This window comes from Notothenia coriiceps, unplaced genomic scaffold (genome assembly GCF_000735185.1).
Source record: "Notothenia coriiceps isolate Sejong01 unplaced genomic scaffold, NC01 NC01_scaffold00014021, whole genome shotgun sequence".
Classification (NCBI taxonomy): Eukaryota; Metazoa; Chordata; class Actinopteri; order Perciformes; family Nototheniidae; genus Notothenia; species Notothenia coriiceps.
The window spans coordinates 273,019-295,430 of record NW_011346722.1 but is presented as its reverse complement, the minus strand read 5'-3'; the positions used below and the strand labels follow the sequence as shown (position 1 = coordinate 295,430).

The 22,412-nt window shown below is 41.1% G+C and overlaps 1 protein-coding gene across 3 annotated transcripts in view; it reads left to right on the top strand.

Moving 5' to 3' along the window:
- Positions 1–22,412, top strand: part of myo3b (myosin IIIB) — a 61,255-nt gene that overhangs the window by 7,371 nt on the left and 31,472 nt on the right. For all 3 annotated transcript variants that reach the window (XM_010774465.1, XM_010774466.1, XM_010774464.1), the window contains 19 exons: positions 302–406; positions 675–774; positions 1,416–1,492; positions 2,205–2,350; positions 7,471–7,536; positions 9,498–9,653; positions 12,242–12,326; positions 12,412–12,528; positions 12,910–13,014; positions 13,161–13,244; positions 13,365–13,567; positions 13,643–13,741; positions 13,836–13,950; positions 14,056–14,182; positions 14,725–14,935; positions 15,722–15,869; positions 16,997–17,150; positions 17,323–17,411; positions 17,758–17,887. In XM_010774465.1, coding sequence (XP_010772767.1) covers positions 302–406; positions 675–774; positions 1,416–1,492; positions 2,205–2,350; positions 7,471–7,536; positions 9,498–9,653; positions 12,242–12,326; positions 12,412–12,528; positions 12,910–13,014; positions 13,161–13,244; positions 13,365–13,567; positions 13,643–13,741; positions 13,836–13,950; positions 14,056–14,182; positions 14,725–14,935; positions 15,722–15,869; positions 16,997–17,150; positions 17,323–17,411; positions 17,758–17,887 — 2,317 coding nt within the window. The remainder of the gene's footprint in view (positions 1–301; positions 407–674; positions 775–1,415; positions 1,493–2,204; positions 2,351–7,470; positions 7,537–9,497; positions 9,654–12,241; positions 12,327–12,411; positions 12,529–12,909; positions 13,015–13,160; positions 13,245–13,364; positions 13,568–13,642; positions 13,742–13,835; positions 13,951–14,055; positions 14,183–14,724; positions 14,936–15,721; positions 15,870–16,996; positions 17,151–17,322; positions 17,412–17,757; positions 17,888–22,412) is intronic.

The window sequence follows — 22,412 nt, the reverse complement described above, 5'->3', positions numbered from 1 at the left end:
GCTTTGCAAGTATTTTATGAGATGGAAACCGTATTAGCTCTGAATGACGTGAACATGTATGTGTTGTATAAATTGTATTTGTCTTCTCAGAAATGTGGTTGTTTAATTGAGCTCTTAAACTTGTAAAATGGTCCTTAGTTTGTCAAGGCCACCCACATCTACATGACTGTTGATGCTATCATGCTGCCATGTGATGCTGCATTGCTTCCTCTTGTGTGTGTGGGCTAGCTCTCTCCATGAATCATAATCTACAGTGTTGAGTGATGGACGAGTCACTGGAGTTTCTCTGTTTCCCTCCCAGCTGTGCAACGGCGGCTCTGTGACAGAACTCATCAAAGGCCTGCTCATGCGCAGCCAGTGTCTGCAGGAGCCCGTTATTGCATACATCTTATACAGCGCCCTCTTGGTAAGTTGGCCCACTGCAAAGCTGTTAATGTTATGCAGGAGGCGGGATGCAAACATGTAATGGGCGTGCTGAGTATTTATTTCAGCAGGGAAAGTGTGGCAGGCTGTAATGAATCATGTCTCACCTTCTGAACATCTGTGGGAGTTATTTTATCAAGTTTATACTGCATAACCTTTTTGATGCATTATATGTGAATTTATACCTATAACAAACGACAAAAAAATTCAGGTTGATTTTATTCTGAGCACCTTTTCCTTTTTTCATCCAGGGTCTTCAGCATTTGCACAACAACCGGATCATCCATCGTGACGTCAAAGGCAACAACATCCTCCTGACATCCGAAGGAGGAGTCAAACTCGTTGACTTTGGTAATGGCCTTTGAGAGATTCAATTTAGCCAATTCAGGGTCTGCTGGAAAGATACCAACCCACCTAGCTCTGAGAAATGTCTCTTAGCTTTATCTTGTCTTTGAGATCCATTGCCAGATAAATGAAGCACTTTTGGTATTTGACTGATCTTTGAAAAGTGTCAGCAGCACATCCGCACAACGTTGTTTCTGAAGGCAAACACAATCGCAGGATAAATCATTTTATGTGCCGCACACTTTAGTCCCCTGCTCACCATAACATCTTTTTATTTCATGGACCGTAGCCTTAACCCAAGGCTATTATTGCTCATTTAAATTGCATTATTTGATCCTTTGCATATTAAAAGAAAGCTGTTATGGCAAATGACTTTGAGTCACCCTTAGGCATGTTTATGTCCTCTGTGTCGTGGAGATGAAGTGGACTCATGCTGATAAAAATCTGTCCTACATAATTTGAAATGATTATAGCCCATTATTATTTCTGCTTGGCAGGCTGCCACGCTAAATTATATGCCAGGATTTATTGATTCATTCACATGTGAGACTCTTATCACAAATTTATTTTCTTAGCAAATCAAACTGATTAACGTACAAACCTTAAATTATATTTAAAACATCTATATTTCCTTTTTTTCTTTTTAGGTGTTTCAGCTCAACTGACCAGTGCACGATTGCGGAGGAACACATCAGTCGGGACTCCGTTTTGGATGGCTCCTGAGGTCAGAGGCTACGCTTCAGTTAACACACACATGTTCCTCCATAATTATGCATCAGTAAAATAGCACACATGCTTAAGTGCCTAATTGAACATTTTAAATGAGCGAAATCTCTTATATATGCCACAAAGACTGGGAGAGAGGCTCAGTTATTTCTGTGTGACTCTCCCCTGTGTCATTGTGTATTCCTCTCCACGGTTGCAGCTCTTGAGGTCGCCTCAAGGTTAATAGCTGGGAGTCTGTGGCCCCTTCGGCTGACTCTTTGGCAGAAATGAGGTGCTGCTGCGAGGGAGGAACCTCAGAGCCAATTAGAATAAACTCGGCTGTTAAATGTAGTGTCATTTATATTGTCAGTGTGACGGAGGAGCTCATAGCACCAGCAACTGAACTGAAGTGTTTAAAAAGTCCATAAATATAGATCTTTGTAACCCTGCCAGCTTTTTGGCAGCATGTAAGAGAGTGATATAACAAGGGAGTGAAATGCAGCTTTATGGTCCTTTTAAACAGATTTTGTTAATTTATTACTACATTATATGTCTAAGGTGAAATCGTTAGTGCTTGAATGTTTTCTTATCTAGAATTTGACATGATTTACAGGAGATGTGAATTAATCCCAGCTCACTGGCAATTGAGCCATTATCCATTATGTGTTTTTGAATGTTGGCTCCGGAACATATCAGTTGTTCAGATGGTGACTGCTCCGTTGTATTGCTAGGTCATAGCCTGTGAGCAGCAGTACGACTACTCTTACGATGCCCGCTGTGATGTGTGGTCGCTCGGCATCACAGCCATCGAGCTGGCAGATGGAGATCCCCCACTGTCTGAGATGCATCCAGTCAAAGCTCTCTTCAAGATCCCGCGGTGAGTCCACTAGAGGGCGCTCCTCCCACACAGCTGGAGGCTACACACACAGACGCTCAAATACAGCTTTCCATTATGTCAGGAGAACAATGGAAAACTGGATTTGACAATAGAGGTGATGAAAAAAATGGCTTCCTTGGCAACTCAAATTGAAATTCAGGAAAGGAAAGTTGAACTGGATATTTATGGTTGCATCCATGTTTGTTATTGCTATTGCATGTTAATGTTTCCAATCTGAAAGGCAGCATCTGCTGAATAATCAGTGTTTAAAATCTGCATCATCAAAAAAAATGTAGCAGTGTTTCGCCTTAAAATGTATGCAGTGATTCAATCTGTAAAAATATTCACTGCTGGAGACGGTATGTGTCTGATGATCATTTGAGAGCTTAGTGGCTACACGCGGTTGACCTTTTGTTATCAGCACAATCGCGCAATTATCTCTCAGTTAGGTAGAGATATGCCCTTCTGATTGCAATTTGCATTGGTGATTAGCTCCATTCACATTGAGATGAGGCTGTCACCTCCTCCCCGTCACAATGTTATCTCCTCCCTGCCAAGCCAGAGGAGGAACATGCATGGCTTGTGTGGCAGGAATTACGGAGCTAACGCAGCATTTCATCTGCACCAAATACAACCAGAATTTTAAAATAATTACAAGAGCAAGGACGGTTTGGTATAATGAATGCTACTAATTCAACATTAGGGTTTTCTCAGATGTGTGCCTTATAACCAATCACATGTTTTGGGGAGTAGACAGAGCAACCTTGAACTGGATAAGTGGTTTCTGTCAAGCTGTTTTTCTTATCAAACAATAGCCATAATAAGACGGGGGGAAATGCATTTCCCATGTCATATGTCCAATCCTATTTAATTACCACTGATTTTTTTGAAAATTCTCTTTGACTTTGGGATAACTAGGATGTTGATAGAATTGGACATACATTTCCAACTGTCTCTGATCCAATCAAAATAGATGTTTTGCCCTTTTGGTTTGAATTGGGGCTCTAAAGGCTTGGCGGTTGAGGTATAAATCACAGCAAATGTGTTGAACCGTGAAATTATTCTGTTAACATGTCATTTATCTCAAATATATCTTCCCATCACTGCTGCTCAGGAGACACAATCACCAGGAAACGTGGTGTAAATTATGACTCCTGTGTGAATGACTTTCTAAATAGGGAAATGTGTTTCACCTTCTGGCTTTAACTGCCGGTGAGAGTGATTCATGATGAAACCATCTGAGATTCATCTTCACAGGTTTCAAAGTATTGTCCTTGGGTAGTCCATGTTTTATGAAACCATGCAAGCACTAAAACATGCAATAAGCATATTCTTCATTCTGATATTATACAGTTGCACACAGTAATGTTTCCAAGCTCTAAAAGCTTCACTGTCATGCAGTTCTCTGAAACACATCTACAAAGCCAACAAGAAATGTGTGAGATATAATATAAAAGATTATTTATACAAAACAATTATCCCAGTTGTGATTAATATTATACATTTTCCCATTTTTTTAAAGTCACGGTACTTTTTCAACTGCCCGTGATGCTGCTATTTATACTTCTTTTATTTTTGTGAGATTACCACTTGATAGAATCTCTCAAGTTTAAACGGCTCCGCGTGACGACCAAATAAATACTCTTTGCTATCCCCACTCTGACTCCAGGGGCCAGCAGCAGATAGCCATTATGTCACCGTTTTAGTTGTGCTACGGGAAACCTGCACAGGTGGAAATACGTCTCGTCCCCGCAGGCTATAAACGATAAGAGGAGCTCTGATATCTGTCAGAGGGGAAGCTGATGAGCTCCATGAATTAGGGTCACCTTGGTGCGTGGTCTGTTTGTGCTTCAGAAATATCTCATGCTTAATGAGCCGAGACGTACCGCCCATCCATGCATATGTTTAAATCTCAGGTAGATCATTCTGCTTTTTTCTGAGGCTTCGGTTTAATGTCAAGTTTAATCCAAGGATCTTGTGATTTGGCTCTTTGTTATGATTACAAGTAATTGAGCGTTACAGTGCATACAACAAATATGTGATGTGTTGGCCATGAATAAAGGTAACGGAGCATGTCAGAGGGTAAAGTTGTAAAATCATCAACTGCAAAATTAATTACATACACTCAGAACAAAGATGGTGATATTTATTAAGCGGTAAGGTTAATCGCTTCTACCAACTCTCTCTATGTCATATCGGCCCACAGTGTCTAGAGTCATTCCAAAGTGTGTGTAAAATGCGTTGTAAAGGTTAGTGGCAATTGGCAAAGACGTCCCAAGGTTGTGTTTATTCGGCCAGATCCCTGTAGATATTAGCCACATATTTAACAGTACGTGTATGTGTCTGAGCGGAGAGCATAACGAACGAGATAGAAGATAGAAGTAAATGATGGCTTGTCAGAGGCAACAAAGGATAATCAAATCACGAGGCCCAGGGAGAGAAACTCAGACCAGCGTGCTGGTGAGAGACAGCTCGTCGTGGAAAAGCCTGAGTTAGAATCTGTGGAGCAGAACAGCCAAGAGTAGAGAGTGAGGGATATCAGTGCTGTTTCTGATACACAACAAAGTCTTTCGAAGAGGTGGACATCAAGAAGTGAGCTAGAGTTATGTCTGGCCCGTGTGTTGAAGGGTGTGTTACATCCACATATTACTCAACCATGTGGATGTATTATAATTACACATTTGTTTGCATTGCTTGACACTCCTTTTTTAAATCTTCGCCTTGCAAAGATGGTTGTAGAACATCCTTTATTCACCATACTGTAGGAGCATAGTGCAATGCCAGCGCTGAGAGCAAGGTAGATAAGTCAGCATACTAACAAGCTCACAATGACAATGCTACTCACATCTAGCTAATCATTAAGCAAAGAATAACTGTGGCTGATGGAAGTATTTTGTCATAGTAGTATTGAACTAGTTGCTTAGTCAATTTCTCTGAGACTCAGAAAGTCTTTTGGCAAAAACAAAATCAACAGCAGTGAAATATTATTCTCCTGAAAGATTACGATTAATAACTTAGAAATAATGTGGATGTGGAATCTGTGTAAAGCCTGTCAGTAATTCTATCAACACATTGCCGGTTGTTATGCAAGACAAACAATCCTCTAAAGAACTCTCATGGTTTTGATTTCCATTTTAAGTAAAGAAAAAAGTGACTTGACAAAACACCTTAATGTCACAGATTTCCCATTGAAACACCACGATGCAGTCTTGACCCTTGACAACAGAGCGTTGTCTGGTTGGATGATTTTCAATCATGAGTAAAGGCTTTAACATCTCCGCCTTTGATGTTGTTGTTTTACTGCTATGTCAGGTGTCCAGGAGCTGCAGCTTGGTGACGTTGCCGCCAAAGACATGATAAATGTAGCAGTAGATCTGTGTGTTCAAGCATGTATGTGCAAAAGAGGGCTGGTGCTCTGTCTGCGGTGACGGATGAGTGGAAATGTTAAGCGAGTGTTCTGTTCGCTGAATAAGTCTTTATTTGGAACCCTTGAAGTCATTCTCTGTTAAGCCTGCAAAGGCCACTGTGTTTCTGCTTCAAGATACCTACTTCCTATTTTTCGCTGTAAACAAGGAAGGTTAAGATAAGATGGACCTTTCTTATGTTCTGCAAGGAACCTTCAAGAAGGGTTTACAGTATATTTCCATTTCATTACATCGCTAAACAGAAATAACTGTTGCCTTGTTTTGATAATGTAATCAGTTTCATGCTGTCTGGTATGGAATGACTAGAGAAATCCTTTTCATATGTCAATGATGAAAATGATGATGATTCAAATCCTTTAAAGGGTTTCTTTTGAGTGACAATAGAGCGCTATATGTTCAGACTTCAAGTAAGGAAGCACGCACAATACTGAATAAAGTGTAGCAGTGAAAGTCTGGTGTTGCAATGAAGAAAAAATAACAATGCTTTTCTACATATGGAAAAAGGAATGATACATTTTGCACTTGAAGTCTTCAGATATTCCATTGGCCTGATATTTGTCTTCCTTCATGGCTTAGTACCAGCCGTCAAGTGCTGTTGACACCTCAGTGATTTTGCCTCAATCCACTCGAGGAACGTGTGACAGTACAAGCTCTGCCTGGACCTAGATTTGAATAAGCCATTTGTGTTTACAATAAGAGCCCGCACTCCCACGAATAGTGAAAGAAAATACTGCCTGAATTTGCTAAGCACAATGAGCGCACTTGACAGTGTTATCAGCAGTGTGCTGCTATATTGACTTTCTAATGTATAAGCAGTATGGTACAACATCAAGGCGAGAACGTGTCTTCAGGCTCATATTAGAGGTTGCATTTAAGCAGTCAGTTACCGGCTTTGATCTGCACTTTGGAAAGGATTGCCTGTCTGACTCCTTATCAAAGACTCCTCTAACGTAGTGCTGCGGAAAATGACAGATTTCTTTCCCCAAATTCTTCTCCTCCTCCTCTTCGAAAAAAAGGATGTTATGTATGTTGTCGTTTAATGTGTAGCTGCCTTTACCGCTGGTTTGTTTGTAATAAGCAAAATGAACCAAATCCATGCAGTTTTTTCTCCTTTTACACCTGAGATTTCGTGTTCTACCTGTCTGTCAGTCTGTGAAACAACCAATGTGAACTTATTAATACAGTTAATAATGTCAGGAGCAGGTCTGTCTGTGTTTGCCTGACAGTGACTTAGGGCCCAGCCTCCAGCTGTCAGACCTGCATCTCGCTGTGGAGACGACAGCGTCCAGCCTTGGCTCCTCACACAGACCTGCCTCATGTCATCGAGCGCACTTGAAAAGTGTTAGCCTCATTATAGATGGCCTCCGTGAATGCTGCTGACAGAGGTGTAACTAGCTGCCATAAGTTTTGGCTCCCAATGGCAGATGCTTGCTGCCAGACAGTGGAGGAGCTGTTATCATTTGTCACTTTTTCTGTGGCTGCCACAGACCTGGACCCAGACCAGCTCGTCCTTGCACCAAAAACTCTCTCAGGAGTCTGGCGGTCACACTCCGCCTGCCAGCGATCATTTGTCAGCTAACTCAGGAGACAAGCGTTACTTTTCACTGATGATCATGGCGCTATCTGAATGCATTTAAATGAAACAACAGTTTCTTAAATATTATGCTGACTTTTGTATGTGTGATTTTGTTTCAGGAACCCCTCCCCTACATTACGGAATCCAGAGCAGTGGTGCAGAAGTTTTTGCCATTTCATCGGCCAGTAAGTGTCCTCTAACTTCAACCTGTCAACCTTTACCCTCAGGTGTTTTCTAAAAATGGCTATGAAAGCACACAGCAACACTTGACGTCTACAAAAGCGCTGGAGCAATCCTAAAGAAGGTGGATTAGGTTTTTTAGAAAACAAAACATTGGCAAATAAGTATTTATTAATTCATTTCATCAACACAAATAGTATTTTTGGTAAGAATCCCTCAAAGGGTTTAGTTAATACTGTCATTTTGTCAATAAATAATGATATGGTAAGATATGTGTGGTGCGGAGGCGGGGTAGAGTGGGAGGTGTTATGGCTTGGGGAGGAGAACTAAATATACATTTGTATTTACAGTATAATGTAATAAGATGTTTGAACATATTAAAAAAACAAACATATGGCATATGTCCAAAATGAAATGATGGAGATAACCTTGTTTTTTCTTTTTTATATAGACACAGCTGAACATGAGCTTTAGCACATTGTCAGCAGGGGGGGTGCACATGTAAACATAAAGGGGAATTTATATTTTATAGCCAGATCTTATCAACCCTCTGTTCATAGTCTTTCATTTGTGTAAATCTGCCACAGAGGAACAAACTAATTCACCTGAGTTATTATCAGTTCTATCCCGGGTCCAGATAACTTATCATTTCCCCCTCTGTGCAAAGCTAATAATGTCAGAGGGGGCTTGTAATGGTTGCTCGGAATATACAACCGTAATATCTACCGCACAGAGGTGTGTGAGTCCGAACCATAATGAGAAAATAAAATTCAATTTGTGTGGGCATGGTTTCCAGCTAGCATAGGCTTACATTGAAATGCATTAACTGGAAAGCAGTAATTGAAAAAACAAACCGACCATCTGCCTTGAAGGCGTGTTTGCTTTTTCTCGTGTCACTTGAATTATTGATTGCTCAGGACAGAGGCGAGGCATATGCCAACACACATTGTTGCGAAATCAGTTGACGCAGCTTTTACAAGTGTAATTGCAATGATTTTAAATGAATACTTTTTTGGATTGCAACTCTATAATCTATGTTAATGGATTGTGTGAGATGATATCCTCCACAAACAAAGCGCAGCAGGGTTCCCTGTGGGGAGGCTGGACAATGTTATCAAGCTTTGCCGGCTGTTTGGGAAGCCTGTGTGTGTGTAGGGGAAACTGAGGTGGTGGTGGGGGGGGGGGTCGGGATAATAAATCCATCACTAGCATTTGCACTTGTGTAGCCAGAGAGCTGACTTGGGTGACAAAGTGGCTGCCGTTCAGCATCCTGGCAGCACAGCCCTGCTAATAGTAGCAACCTCTGCTTAATGTCCTGACGCTAATGAATTCATGGAATTAACTCTCAGAGCCGAACAAACTGATAAAGGAAACAGAATTCAAGTGTAGATTAGCAGGAATTAGATTGGTGTTTTTCTCCTATCTCACCTCTGCCTGCAATTGTTGGTGTTGTAGTGCTCAGTCGCAGACAGTCTTTAGCCGAACAGGTAATTGAACAGTACAAATCAAATGATAATGGATGAATTGTTGAGTTCTGGCGGCGGCGATTTCTTATAAAATATTTAGAAACAGAAAGGGAAACCCACTGTTTTTCCTGTGCTGCTTTAATAGTCAATGTTTTGCAACCGTTTGTATCAGCAGCTAACTGATGCTGAGCTGTGTCCGAGAGCCAGTATCACAACGTGACATCACCCATTGGCAAACACTGCACATCACAGATAGGACTTACTGCCCCTCCACAGCTTGTTTGGGCTCGGGGGCCATGGTGATAGTGACCATGTGATACTCAGACACAGAACGACAGATTAGTGACCCAGACTTAAAAACACAAGGAGCACCCTGCTGGGTGTCACTGTCTGTCAGACCCGCTTTCTGCAATGTCCAGGTGTTTCCTCTTAGCTGTTTCATTCACTTGATAAATACTGTAGGAGTATTCAAAGCATCCTTTATTTGTGTGATATGTAAGGTGTCTGATAAAGGACTTTGAAGCCCGACCATCTGTGACCCACCTCCTGGAGCATCCCTTCATAAAGCAGGCCCAAGGCAAAGACATGGCTCTACAACAGCAGCTAGCTACTCTCATCCAGGAGCAGCAAGAACTGGGCTGCACAACCAAGACCAAGTAAGTCTCTTTTTGTTCTCACATCTTATTATCGCTGAGGAAATGACATAGTGCTGTGACCAAGCTGGTTGCTGTCTGTGTCGCTGCAGATGTGCTCTGACTGAGCGGTGATACTCCCTCTGTCCAGTAGGGGGCAGGATCTTCTTACACTCAGAAATGATGACGAGCCCCAGTAATGGACATTACAGTATGTGATTACAGAAAAGTTAGGGGAGCGTGACTAATTCAGAGGGAGTGATTGTGCTGAGTAACCTCAGATTACTAAATGCCATTTAGGCCAGTGGCTGTAGCAACCATCTTATGAGGATTCATTAGTATAAAGCCCTTTCTGTCCCGTGTGATTTAACCAGTAATTGAGGAAATATTCTGTTCAAATTCCACTTTGGAAAACAGATATTTCAAGAGTTCTTCCTTTCTTTTTCTTAGAATGACACATTTAGGGCTGCTTCTGCGCAGATTGAGATGGCAGCTACTATACAAGTTCCTCGATTCATAGATTTTAAGATATGGAGCGACAGAGAGAGAGATTTCTTGAGCTTTTATTCTAAAATGTTTGATGATGAATAGTTCACCCAGACACCCTCATGGCAGCGAATGACAGAGCGGGAAGTCTCCTGTTATTAACTGCAGATATAGTGACTTTCGCGATGCTTAATCTTCATTATAAAAGAGTTTGCTGAACCTGCCCTTGACTGAGCGTCTTGATGTTGTGCCAGCTCTGTTTACTCCCGAGAGTGTGCAGAGTCGGTGCCTGAGCCTGATCCCGAATTCCTGTCCACAGTGAAAGTGGATAATGGGATTAGGAGCTTGTAGGGCGAGAACTGGGCTCGCCTGCTTTAGTCTCTCATGCCACAGATCAGCACACAATGACTGCAGATAAGAATAAAGACATAGAGACAGAGAACTTAAAAGTAGCTGCCGTAGGTGGAATAGTGTGATTTACTTCAAAGCAGGAGAGAGGTAGAGGCTAGAGGTCTCAAGTCCTTCCCCAGAGGCACACGATGACTTGGAGGGACCACATATCGAGCATGCCACTTTATTCCTGCAATTTACACTATATTCAGAATACAGAATGAATGCAAAGGCAGAGGAGGAAACTATTCCTAACCTGAAGCTTGAATACTTTTGTTCATGATATAATTGATTATTTATTGTATAACAGAATAGATGCATCTTGTGAATGAGATATTTCATAGTTTTTTGAAGTTTCAAGTCAAGAGTGAGAAGAAGCCAGAAGTGTTTTTGGTTGCCTTTGAAATAGCTTTTAATGAAAATGTGTTTAATTTCTTAATTGTCAACAAATGCTATGAAAATACCCCCAAAAAAAGGTTTAATCGGTCTTTCATTTCTTTCTGACTTGCCTACTCCAATAGGGAACCATTTCAAACAAAAAGTACTGGAATTTCTTTAGGTAACAAAACCACTTGTCACTCAGCATTTGTATATACTGTTTAGGAGAGAATAGTGCATTTGTTGTGGACTATTTTTCGCTGAGGATGAATGCTCAAGAACCAGCTAAACCCACTGTTATTCATTTTTAACTTAGCCTAGTTAGGCTGCTCTTCTTCTCATGTCGGGATTAGTCGTCACAAAATATTAAAACCTAGTGACTGCCCTGTGTAACTGTAACAAAAGCCAACATTAGCTTGATGACATATGACCTGTTCGAAGAGTAAAAGCGGTTATAATAAATATGATTTAAATAAGATAATTGGTTGCTTTTCATTGGAAGGTGCAGCAAATGTGCACATATCTAAAGCCTATATTAATGCAAATCATTAGTTTGTACCAAGATCATTTTTACTTACTCAGAAGAAGAAGAAGAAGAAGAAGAAGAAGAAGAAGAAGAAGAACCTTTATTGATCCCCCGAGGGGGAAGTTCAGTTCAGTTCAGTTCAGTTTTCCACTCTGTTTATGTACACGCACATGCTTTTTTGTAGGAAATACTCTATTCACAAATGTAGCTATGCATTTACAAATAGCTGGAGCAAACCCAGTCCTTGTTGGTATGGACAGCAGCAGGAATCCGTATGTTTGCCTTTAAAAACCAAGTGCAACTGTGTGCTTCATCTTTGGGGAATTGATAGTATTTTGACAATAGTTAAACTCTGACAAATAATGAAGCCATATCAGATTTTGCTACACAGACAATACATGTTTATACGATCAATTGAGTGTTGCTTTTAGTCTTTCCATTGGATGGGATGGCAGTTAGACAAGTATAGATTATCACCCACCCTCTCCTTTGTACACACTTGTTTATAGACACATAACGCTGTAGCTCTCACAGCTCTTTTTCACACACTCTCTGATGTCCCCTGAGGTTTTTCCACAGTCCCTCAGAGGCAGCTGGCTCAGCGTTGACCTCTGCCCGCTGGGGCCCATTGCAGAGTGATAGGTCAAAACACAGATGAAGTGCAATCACAGCCTGCGATAATGGGAGATGTGTCCCCCGGGAGAGCTTTAAGGGCTTCACACAAGCCTTGGAAGTGACTGGGTCTTAGATCCAGCCAGTAGGACTACTGTTTCTCATTTGGTGGTCTCTTTACAGCTTTCTGAAGCATTATCATGTCCTTGGCTTCTTACAGGCACGAACGGATCAATACTCGTAAAACCCTCATAATAGAGAGCAGTCCCGATGATGATCTGGTAAACCTGGAGTTCTTAGATGAGGTAAGATTTAAAATGTTCATCAGATCATGTATTGATTAATCCAGGGTACAGTCTACTTGATGCCATGTTTGTTTTATTCCTTCAGGAGATAATAATCAGCCACCTCCAGAAGAGGTATGATGAGCTGCAGGTGTACACTTATGTTGGCGACATCCTCATCGCTCTCAATCCTTTCCAGAATCTCAGCATCTACTCTCCTCAGGTTGGTTATGGACCAGTCACACAGATGTTCCCAGTGGTTTCCCATCACATCATCCACTGGCTTGTTTTTGTGTGTGTTTTTGTTAGGTCAGAATAAGAATTGGTTTCTTTAAATATTCTAAACAGCTGATTACCAGATTTAAATTATAACAATAAAACCATGTACCCTCATTGTTAAATTAAAGGCCGGTTGCTTGTCTCTTGGGATTGCAATGTCAGTTGGGTACCTGGGCCGCAACTTTGGTCCAGACTGAAATCCTGACGATCATTACATTTGCTACAGATATTTATGGTTCCCAGAGAATGAATTCCACTGACCTTTTTAATATTTACAACAAAAAAAAATAATATGATAAATAATGTGCCATCTTCCTTCTCTTAGTTCTCTAAGCTGTACCACGGAGTGAAGCGGGCCGACAACCCTCCTCACATCTTTGCTACAGCAGACGCAGCTTATCGAGGCATGGTGACGTTCTGCAAAGACCAGGTACTCTACAGAAAAATCTTTTAATAAGAATAGTATTGTAACATTAATAAAATGATGATTAAAATCGAGCAGATTCTTTAAAAAGTTGTTTGTGATTTATTCCAATAGAGGTCTAATAAGAACAAATGTATGTCCTTCTCTTTCAGTGTATCATAATCAGTGGGGAGAGCGGTGCAGGGAAAACAGAAAGTGCTCATTTGATTGTTCAACATCTCACTTTCTTGGGAAAGGTACACTAACAGTGTCACCATCTTTTTGTTGTTAAAAGTCTGTGTGAATACTGCAAGACTTTGGAAATGATATAAGTCTAATAATACCGGTTAATCAGAGAAACATGTTGTTGCTCTCAGGCAAACAATCGGACGCTGCGTGAGAAGATCTTGCAGGTGAACCCCCTCGTTGAGGCCTTCGGGAACGCCTGCACGGCTATCAATGACAACTCCAGCCGCTTCGGCAAATACCTGGAGATGAAGTTCACTCCCACTGGAGCGGTCATCGGGGCCAAGATCTCCGAGTACCTGCTGGAGAAATCCAGAGTCATTAAACAGGCGATGTATGTGTTTCTCAGGCTTATTCTCACTGCAGTTCCCTTTGTCACTCTTCTCACTTGTTTGTGTGTTTTCTCTAGGTGGGAGAAGAACTTCCACATATTTTATTACATATACGCCGGCCTTTACCACCAAGACAAGCTGAAGACCTACAGGCTGCCAGACCGGACCCCTCCCAGGTCAGCACCGCTTCATAATCCTCCTGCCTTCTTTCTACGCCCATCATGTTGTAGCATTAATATACACAGGTCTTTTTACAATGTGCATCTGCAGGTACATTGACACCCAGCACTGCAAGGTGCTGCAAGACATCGTCTCCAGCAAGCTGTACACGGAGCAGTTTGATGCAATTCAGGAGTGCTTCCGAAATATCGGCTTCACTGAGGAGGTGCTTTCAAACTCAATCAAAAGATTGTATTTGGATGCAGAAAAAAAGGACAATTTAAATAAAGAATGAAATGCTCTAATATGTTTTTTGTTCTTGTTTGTTTAGGAGGTCAACTCTGTTTACAGAATTCTCTCGGCCATTTTGAACACCGGCAATATTGAATTTGCCTCCATCACATCCCAACACCAGACAGATAAGAGTGAAGTGCCTAACTCAGAGGCCTTAGACAACGGTGAGATTTAAAACTAGACAATGTGTTTGTAATACTTAGAAACACTATTCTTTTAGTAGGTTTAAATGTTTCCCTGAAGAGAAAAAAGGTTTTGTGGTGAGATTTAGGTGAAGGACACAATCTATTGATTTCAATCTCTGCATTATAAATTGCCATCCTTCTCAGCAGAAAACACATCCTTGGTATTATATTCGAGCAATGTGTTCACAGGTCTCTATGTGATTGATTTATGTTGTGTAATGAATTTTGTTTTATGTCATAGTTTTTGTGTGACACATGAAGACAGTTAATGGATGTCACATAAGCCTTTATCGCCGCTTTAATGTTCAATTCACCAAATAAACAATAATCATATCTTGTTACCCAGGAAATAGGGAAACCTTTCTGAATGCAGTTGTCACTATAATGTATCCAAAAGCTCACAGCCCCTCTCTATTTACATTAAAAAAATGTAAAGCAGCCAAGACACAGTAAGAGCTTATTTGTATGCTAATGATAAAGACAGATGAGCTCTTGATTATCAAACTCGTCTTTTCTCTCAGCTGCGTCTCTCCTAAGCATCGGCCCTGAGGAACTCCAGGAGGCTCTGACCTCGCAGTGTGTCGTCACCAGGGGCGAGACCATCATCCGCACCAACACCGTGGACAAGGCCGCGGACGTCCGAGACGCCATGTCCAAGGCCCTGTACGGACGCCTCTTCAGCTGGATAGTGAACCGCATCAACTCCCTGCTGCAGCCTGACATGAATATCTGGTGAGTGTGTTCTGGTGACGAACATCTGTGTGGACGTTCACCGTTACTCTCTCTTCTTCCATTAGCTCGAGTGATCTCGCAGAGTTTCTACAAATCTCTGTTGACCTTTATGGAAGACTGCAGAGGTAGATGCAAACATGCAGAGGAGAATATCAATGGGCAACCACAAGACAAGCAAAAGAACTTTCATACATTTTTGATACAGAGTTGCGTGTGGAGAAAATAATGTTCAGATGATTAAAAAGACTTCAGAGAGACTGCAGATAGGCTGTTCATTGATCCAAAAGAATTCCTTCATAAATATGAGCGTTGACTGTCAAGGAGTCGTCTCGCAGAGATGTACAAAAGCCGGAGTTCCTGTCGGCAATCCAGTCATCTTTGCCGTTTCCTTATTGCCACTAACTAAGCACGGGCTAAAGGTGACCTCTACATTCAGCGGGTAATGACTGATCATGAATAGTAGCAGCTGCGAGCACTGAATATGAAATGCAGGGTGTTCACTCTTCATGCTGTGTTGTAGAAATAAGTATTGTTTGTGCAGATATTGAAAATGGCTGGAGGTTAAATCGATACAAACGAAAATAAAACCATTTATGAAGCTCTGACTTTTTGAAAGCTGATGTTTATGATTTCTCACCAGACTCCTAGGCTGTCCAAAGCAGACTCTGTATTTGGGTTGAACTTGGATTATCATTAAAGATTTATCAATTAATATTCCTGCTGGGGATTTGCTTGTTCCGTAACATAGAAGAATAATTTGGTTTGTCCCCTTTTCCTCCTTTGAAGTGCCGCTGAGAGTGGCATGAACGTGGGAATCCTGGACATCTTTGGATTTGAAAACTTCAAGAAAAACTCGTTTGAACAGTTGTGCATCAACATCGCAAACGAGCAGATCCAGTTTTACTTCAACCAGCATATATTTGCCCTCGAACAGGTGAGTTTGACATACACAGGGATGTCATTATTATAACATGGGTAAGTAAATGTTGCTTAGACATGTTATGTATCCGCACAACACCCCTCAGCAATAAGACTGTATAACAACATTCCCATTAAAAACAATTATAGAAATCATTCATTTTAGTATTATTTCTTGTGTTTTCGCATCCATCCGCTCAGAGATGCTCTCAGCATAAACACTTTGCTTTCAGCCAGGCTGTGATGTGTAAAGAATTGTTTTTACCGCAATGCACCACCAAATTAAATTCTTAATTGATTTAATGGAGTTGTTTACCCTAAAGTGAGGGAAGTCCCTTGATGGAAATGAATAGACATTTTGCTATAATGCCTTTTAGCCTTTGTTCACTTTGCAGCAGTACTTCTAAAAGAAAAACCAGTTAAGAAAGAGCAATTGTATTAATATAGCACATTTACTGCTAAGTTACATTTAATGCTTTATTGAGGCATGATTTCACACATAAAATCTGACAATACTCTTTCCCATTCATGTTTATTTGCCTCTCCAAAATCTGAACTGGAAGCAACATTTAGCATTTAGACATTCATTACAGCAGTGATCATTGAAAATAAGTCCCTTTAAACCCGTGGAAATGTTTCCCTTCTATAAACAAGTGCGAGCTGCCCCTGATGAAGGGCTGGTGCTCTGTGGGAAAGGGATTTTTATTTGGTGTTTTCCGTCTCGCTGTTCACAGAAACTGATTATTCTGAGTTAATGACTTAAACATGAGGACGGTTTAGATCCATTGGTTCCACTTTATTAGTAAAATATATATTTAAAACAACTTTTTGATCCAAAATTAAATAGATGCAATAATATGATATGACTGGGTTATTTGCAAAGTGAAATTAATTATGAATAAAGTGGCTCTATTTGTTACTTCAGAGCTGTTCTGTTTTATGCATTCAGTGAAAGACTGTATTATGCTGTGAACTTCAGCAATAGACACACTGAGCCGCCGCCGCCGCAGCTGTTTGGTTTTGTTGATTAGAAACTATTTTTCCCCCCACACATGCACAAATCATATTTAGCCCAGATTGTTTAATTGGGTCATTTAGAGAAATCATTAACTAGATTGTTATACATACACTGGCTCTAATTAGATGGAGTATCAGAGCGAGGGGGTGGATGCCAGCCTGGTGGAGTACGAGGACAACAGGCCCATCCTGGACATGTTCCTGCAGAAGCCCATGGGGCTGCTGTCCCTGATGGACGAGGAGAGCCGCTTCCCTCAGGCCTCGGATCAGACACTAGTGGGTGAGCCTGGAGCAAACATGAAAAAAATAAACATGAGAGGTCAGAGGTCACTGCTTCTTTAAATGTCGCTGCAGCTCATGCCACACTAGAAACCTTAAATCATCCCTACCTCTACTGCTCAAAGCATTTTGTAACTTTAACTTGTTTTGTCTTTCTCATTTCTTTCCAACAGATAAATTTGAGGACAATCTACGCTGCAAGTACTTCACCATACCAAAACGTGTGGAGCTTTGTTTTGGGATTCAGCATTATGCAGGAAAGGTATAACATAGGTTTTACATCCAAGCAACAAATAACCTACAACTGTGACAGTTAGCCCTGTGTTACCAATATTTAATATTAGCAATATCTATTACACTATCGGATATTTGTTGGGTATAGTTTGTTGTCTTGTATGCCAGTTCTAACGAGAAATATCCATTTTATGGACAATATAGTAGCTGACTCTAGTCAATATAGTTCAAGTTTTCTAAATGCCTGTCACAAATACCACTTGATTTAATTGATATCAGAAAAAACAAGTGTTTTTTCAGCAAAAGTGACAAACCAGATTGGCATTTTAAAATGTAAGCGACATTTTGTGTGTGCCTTGTGTCCAACTCGACAGGTAATGTACAACGTGGACGGTTTCCTGGAGAAGAACAGAGACACTCTTCCTGTGGACATCGTCGTAGTTCTGAGAACATCAGAGGACAAACTTCTGCAGCAGCTGTTCTCCAGCCCCTTAACTAAAACAGGTAGATCAGCCCTTAACGGGGACATTATTCTACAGCCAACCACAAAGGATATGGTAATGAAAACTTTTCTTCCAGACAAACTATTGTTAACAATGCCGGGTTCCCACTGTATTACTCTGTGAATTGTGCTTGTGTCTATGCTTCTGTGAGTGTTCAGGTAAGTGGGTTTCTTAAAGACGTGGCTCCCAGGCATCTCGTGGTCCCCCTTCATTTCAAGCCTCTGTGTGCCGTGCTCGGGTAAATCTGCAGTCTCTATTATCTCTTGAGAGGCTCAGCTCTCTGCACGGCGCTCTGTTTTTATTTTCCACTAAGCTGTCCCTCTTGGTTACCCACTGCTGAATGCTATCTACAGATTGTGGGTGCAGCGGGATATTTTTATGATAAGGTTTTCTAAATACCCAGGGGATGAAGAAACAGTATTTACAGAATACAAAAGCAACTCTTCCTACCTCTTTTCTGTTGGTTAAATGAAGGTAGAGTAATGTGCTCGTCATTAGCCTTGACTGAGGCCTTCTGGTCACTTGACTTAGCTGGAATGCTAATAGATGTGTTAAGTTATCAGATTCCCACTTCCTACTTTATTTCAGCTAAGCCACATTATGTGTTTCACTTCCTTTTATGGGGACCTGTAAATGCCTGCTTTCAGTCCCTGTGGCATTAAAAGGAGCTTCAATTCACAATAGGCACCTTAGCTGAGGCTCCAGAAGAAATCTTCGGGATGTGTCTGTAAACTTCAATTGCAGGTTGTGCACAAGGGAGCCTTCAGCCACTTCCTTTCTGCAATTAACGGCTTCAGAGAAGTACACTCAGTGAACACCTCATTTAATGCACAAAGGCACTGAGTATATACTGAGATGTGCTGTAATGTTTACTGCTGCTGTCCAGGAGATCTAAAAGCTTCTTTATTTCCTTTTTGTTCCACTGCACTTTGTCTGTCCTGCCATTCAGACTGGAGCATCAAGTTAATGTGATGATTTGTCACAGAAATACACTGTTACTGCGTTGTGCAGTTTGAGCCTGTTTATCCTAAAAAGCTCTCCAAATGCCTCACAGTAATTATAAAGATCTTTTTTTAACATGTGCATGTAAAGACAGCAATATGCTGGCAGTTATCACTCTGTTATTGCTCTGGAGTTGGAGGTCCAATGCTTTTATTGCAGTTTGTGGAACAGCTGATCATCTAATCAGATAAAAGCTATGAAACGTTCTGCTCCGGCTTATCATTCTGGAAAAGATGGAGCGCCTTTTAAAGTGAGATACAGTATATCATAAGAAAATTATAAATCTATTCTTCGGGGTAAAAATTTGTGGGGGGATTTAATTTGCATTTTACTTCACATTATAGATTCACTGTTATCTGTGAAATTACCATTATCTAGGGGGATCTGATGGAAATCGGTTTTACACCAGGGTGGTTTCACACTCTGGGTCTCCTTCTCAGAGTGTCACCACTAGGGGACACCCTCGTAGACCTGCAGCCGACACTGATGAGAGTAAAACAATGCATCTGGGATGACAACCTACACTTACATGCAGTGAATGTTAATGTCTCTGCTGGCACACGCATTTCAAATAGTGCAACGATACAGGCACTGTCTGTAATCCACATTTTCCCCCTCCATGTTATATTTGTTTAAATACATTTAAAACAGGCAATCCACATTGATATTTCAGTAGACTACTCATTCATTTCACAGTGCGTATTGGCAATGTGATGAGAATCGATGCAGTTCATGTTTGGAAATCAGGAGAGCCACAGAAAGTGAAAAGCTCCCAGGCGGTGAATGGCGAGGCCACTTGAGCCCTGCAGAATGTGGGTCCTTGAGGCCTGGACATATGGTGGTGTTTTGTCCGAGGAAGTAGGATGTATTTGCACGGACAAATTCATTAGAGCCAGGGCCTTCCCCAGATCACGGGGATCACAGTGTTTGAGTTGGCTCGGCTCAGTCGGGCCTACCAGGGCCTAGGCAGCCTGCGGTCACAGTGTGTGTCTCTGTTGGTGGCTGTGTGTGCGTGTGTGCTTGTGTGTGTAGCGCAGGGCTGCCTGGCTGTGCTGCTTGTAGCACAGCACATCTGCACACACACACACATACACACACACACACGCACGCACGCACGCACGCACGCACGCACGCACACACACACACACACACACACACACACACACACACACACACACACACACACACACAGCTATTCGAGACTGCCATTCCTTTGTCAGAGCACAATGAAAATGGAGAATGAGCAGTGCTGTGATGTATGCTCAAAGAAAGTTAGGTTTCAGAGAGTGGCTAGACCAATACTATGAATTAAAATATGTAATGAATGATATATGTAAAAAAAAAGACTGTTATGAGCAAGACAGCATTATACTTGTAACTTGTATATGCCTGCTGAGCATATGACTACATGTGGCAAAATGTACAAAGAGCTATATAGATGCAGATATATTTTAAGGCCTAATCCATTGATGGATTTTAGTTTCGAGCATCAGATATTTTCTCCTGGATCATAGTATTTCTACTAATTTAAGATGACTTGATTAAAAATCTGCCTCAGAAGATATTGTTTATCAGATCGAAAAATCCTCCCCAAGATTTGATGTATTCATGCGGTTCTTGTGAGAGTTAATCTGTGGTTTGAGAAACCCTCATAAAGCCATGAGAAAGCAGACAACCATGACTTAAATCTGTCTCATTAAGGAGGAAAAAGTGAATGTTGTGATTGAATGTGGCTTTAATGTGTGTTTGTTGGCAGTGGGAAATGTATTCAAGTACTGTCATTTTGATGTGCTTTTTAAAAGATGTTTTACTAGTGTTGCTAATGAGCTGCAGATTAATATTTAACATACAACATGTGAATAGTAAGATTTTATGCAAAACCCAGCAGCATATGAAGTAGTTAAAAATCATCTTAGTGATCGATTTAAAATGACATTATATAATGATACAACACTGGCATTTTGCTTCCAATACTAACATGTTTAGATTCAGGACTTTCACTTATTGCCGCAGGTTTTTTTTTTATTGTGCTATTGCTACTTTAGCTTAAATTTACAATCTCTAAGATTTTTGTTTCATTGTCTTTGGCATCGCCATGGTAATAATTGCATTAATAGGTGCTATTTTCTGGATCTCACTTCCTAGAGATTACCGCTTGTGATTTTTCGCGGGAATGTCGCCAAAGACATAGAGGGGTTTTAATAAGTGGGAAATTGGCTCAATGACCATTGTGTTAGCTCATTTGGCGTTAGTTTTACTTAACAAAAAATCTAAAATCAGGATTATTACCTAAAATGTCAGGATCTAAGTACCTCTTTAGTTTGAGTTTTGTTGTAAAATGTAGACATATAATGTACGCCCATCAGTGTCCTCAATCTTAGGCCTCACATTTCTTGTAAGTGACAAGATTTCTTTTTTGTAATTTACAGAATCAGAATCGGTTTTATTACCAAGTAGTTTTACACATACGAGGAATTTGCTTTGGTATACTTTGGTTTTACAATTGTTCCTCTGAAAGTTAACAAACCAAGGTCCACAACATTCTCCTGTGAAATATCAGGGGTTATAAGTTCAAGTCCATTACGAATACTGAACAATTTACATTTTTTCTATCATCTTCACATGAAGCCGGAGTTCTGCCTCTCCCTCTGTCCCCCCATTCATGTTGGGGAATGCTCCTGTGTGGAAATGACAGGCTTCTCCCTGGGATTTGACACATTTGGCTCTTTGTTCTCTGGCAGTCGAAGCTTGTTTTCATCCCAGTGGGCAGACAGTCTTTCACTAGACTTCCACACACTCTCACTACCAAAAGAGACACTCACCAAGTATTACTTTTGTTCAATTTCTCCCCTAATCGTGGTATTGGAGAATGTTTTGAGTCAGCAGTGGGATTTTTGTCGGGCCCGCACATCAATAGCAAGGAGCCAGCTCTCCTAAGTCACATGGTACAACATCCTTTGATAAATGCAACACTGTGTTGTGTCACTAAAAGCCAATTACACCATGCTTTTTATGATTGATCTGCTCTGACAGTAGTGGATGGCATTTAAATCAACAGCCCCCGGAGCCATCTCTAGGCATAAACGGTGGTGGTTATGGAGGGTGGGAAGGGTGGCGGGGGGTTATGGGTGCTTTAATCTCATTTGCTTGGGTGCTGAGTTGAGTTTCTAGATCACATGTTTTCAAAAAGAGAGCGGGAGAGCGGCGGAGATATCCAGCAAGCCTCTGCTCACTCAGCTCGGGAAGGCTGCTCTCTCTTACAACTTTGATTGTCCCCCGTGTCGACAGCTCGATCCACAGCTTCTGAAGTACAAGGCGCACACTGGCACTCATAAAAGCATGCAGGGAGGTGTCATATTGAACGCCGGATTGCTTTTTAATCCCAAGCACATTGACTATTCTTGTCAATAGAACCCCAATACAACTGCCAGCTTGAGCTTTTTTTTTTCCTACAGGATTCTTACTGGGCTTAATTTTCAAAGTGAACGCACAGATGCCAAGGAAGGCTTTTTCTCTTTCTAGCC